The sequence below is a fragment of the Miscanthus floridulus genome, chromosome 6 (assembly GCF_019320115.1).
Source record: "Miscanthus floridulus cultivar M001 chromosome 6, ASM1932011v1, whole genome shotgun sequence".
Taxonomy (NCBI): Eukaryota; Viridiplantae; Streptophyta; class Magnoliopsida; order Poales; family Poaceae; genus Miscanthus; species Miscanthus floridulus.
In genome coordinates, this window is record NC_089585.1 from 74,976,360 (window position 1) to 74,978,731 (window position 2,372).

Sequence of the window (2,372 nt, forward strand, 5' to 3'; positions counted from 1 at the left end):
GGCACGGGCACAAAGGCCGTCGGGCCGGGCCGTTCCTGGGCCGTGCTTAATCATGTCGTGCTTGGGCCGGCTCGTAGTGCCCGGGCCAAATGGAAAACTATAACGCCAAGGTACAGATCCGGAGCCATTTCAGCTGGAAATCGAATGCTCCATCTCGTGGCTAATCTCCATGACTCGAAACCAAACTTGGGCAGCTCCCGATGGCGCTCCGGACGCTGAGGGGCATGATCGACGGCGATAACGCCGCGGCGGTGGAGCAGGTGGCTGCGGCGCTCGCCCAGCTTGAGGAGGCCTTCACAGCGTGCAGCACAGGGCAGCGTTTCTTCACCGGCGACGACATCGGATTCTTAGACATCGTCCTTGGGTCCTACGTCGGGTGGTTCCAGGCAGCGGAGCGGATCACCGGGCAGACGGTCCTCGACGAGATGAGAATGCCCCGGCTCGTGGCGTGGGCGGCGCGGTTCTGCGGGCACAAGACCGTCAGGGACGTGATGCCTGACGCCGAAAGGCTCATTGAGTTCGACGAGGCGCTCTGGGCAACGCTGGCTGCCAACGCCAACGCCAACGCTCAACGGATGTAAGGGAACGTATTGCTCTTCTAGCCGTGCTAGGCTTGATTTGTCATGCGAATTGAAATATCTGAACAAATTATCAACGTTAGCTCCAGCCATTGAGCTTACTGTTTAGAAATTGTTTGGAACACCGAGTTTTCATAGCTAAAAGAACTTAAGATCCACGGTTATCGTGCGAAATTCTTATGTGCCAAACGAAGACAACACTCGCATTCAGTCTCAAGCTGCTTTGCCCACTTTCAGCTCCATGGCTAGTGTTCATACACTACCTACAGTAGGACGACTGGATGAGAGCTTCATTCAAACGGCTTCATGCTACAGTAACTTGCCAGAGAAGTTTGAGTCCTTTTGAGCTATGCCAAAGAAGCCCTCGACACTAAATAAGTCACCGTCCTACCATGCACTACCGGAAACAGTAGTCGAGTGCCTGAGGGTTTGCCGAGTGCATTCCATCGGGCACTCGGCAAACATCCACTTTACCGAGTGTATTTAATGAAACACTCGGCAAACACATAGCACTCGACAAAAGCAAACTTTGCCGAGTGCCTAATATAAAACACTCGGCAAAATACAAAAAAACTCTCGGCAACCACGGACACTCGGTAAAATGGAGTCACGTGCGCTGGGCGTGCGGCGGCCATCTGACGGTCGTTGGGTGCGCCGCCCTGCCGTTAGAACTTTGCCGAGTGTCCGTTAGAGACACTCGGCAAAGACAAGGTATGCCGTGTGTTTTTTTCTTGACACTCATTGAGTCGTCTTGCTTGATCTTTGCCAATTGTTTCCTTCCATGCATGATTATTGTTTCCTTCTATGCATGTGGCCTCAGGTGATCGTTTTATTTCCTTCAAAGCAGGCGGGGATCGCAGGGATGACAGTTTCTTTTTCTATCGCGCGGGGTATCGCATGGCCGGAAGGGAGGAGCGACCTAAAAAAAAGTCGCGTATCGCATGGCCGGAAGGGAGGAGCGACCAAAAAAAAAGTCACACAAAAAAATAGTCTTACTTTTAGTCTTTTTAGTTGTAGAAGATATGTAGAATACCAGTAGGATGATAATGGCAAATTGAACTTTTGTGTTTGTTTAGAGGTGCTGTTACACCATGACACGCGCGAGTAAAGCAAGGTTATTGTAGTAATTTCTCGTTAGCGCAAAAGGCATGTCCTTTATTTAAAGACAAGGGAGACAGTAAGATGCAAAGGTCGCGTGACTTTGGTCTAATAATCACTAAGGCGATGACAAACAAACGAGGTAATGATGTAATGACAAGCACAGGAATTTAAAAGGAAGAATGGTATAAGTCTTACATTTCGTTTGGCAAAGGCAGCACCTTCCATGCTTTACTCAATGAAATGATGATGATAGCATACACCACGATTTTTTTTAACTTTTTTTTCTTCAACCAGAAAAGCATGATTTCTTACTCGATATCTTTTCTTTCCAAGACAAAAGGAAAGGAAATAGGATACGAATTCCATGGAGCAATCTCATTCATGCATACTCTTAAATAGCATTTGAAAACCAACGCTTTATAGCATTTGACATGATTTAAAAACAGACGCTTTTTGCCCCCCTTGAGTTCATCACAGATTCACGCCACCCCGGTCCCTTGAGGTTATGAGACTGGCCCAAAAGCAAAAGGTTTTTCCGTCGCTGCTGTTGCTACGTGTCGAGCAGGGGAGCAGGGGGAGTACATGTGTACTGTTGGCAGTTTTAACTGTGATTTGCAAGCGCCATTAAAAGTGTGATGAGAAGCCATTATTAAGCCGAAGCCGGTACAGCCATATCTAATACTAAAACGACGC

General features: G+C 48.4%; 1 protein-coding gene across 1 annotated transcript; it reads left to right on the forward strand.

Annotated features, from left to right (window-relative positions):
- The first annotated feature begins 200 nt into the window (after positions 1–200).
- Positions 201–581, forward strand: LOC136460713 (probable glutathione S-transferase GSTU6). The gene has a single exon (XM_066460307.1). It carries the CDS (start codon positions 201–203, stop codon positions 579–581), a length of 381 nt encoding a protein of 126 aa, XP_066316404.1.
- The last annotated feature ends 1,791 nt before the right edge of the window (positions 582–2,372 follow it).

Coding starts and splice junctions, on each gene's coding strand:
- LOC136460713 (XM_066460307.1), top strand. CDS start 201: ATGGCGCTCCGGACGCTGAGGGGCATGATCGACGGCGATAACGCCGCG.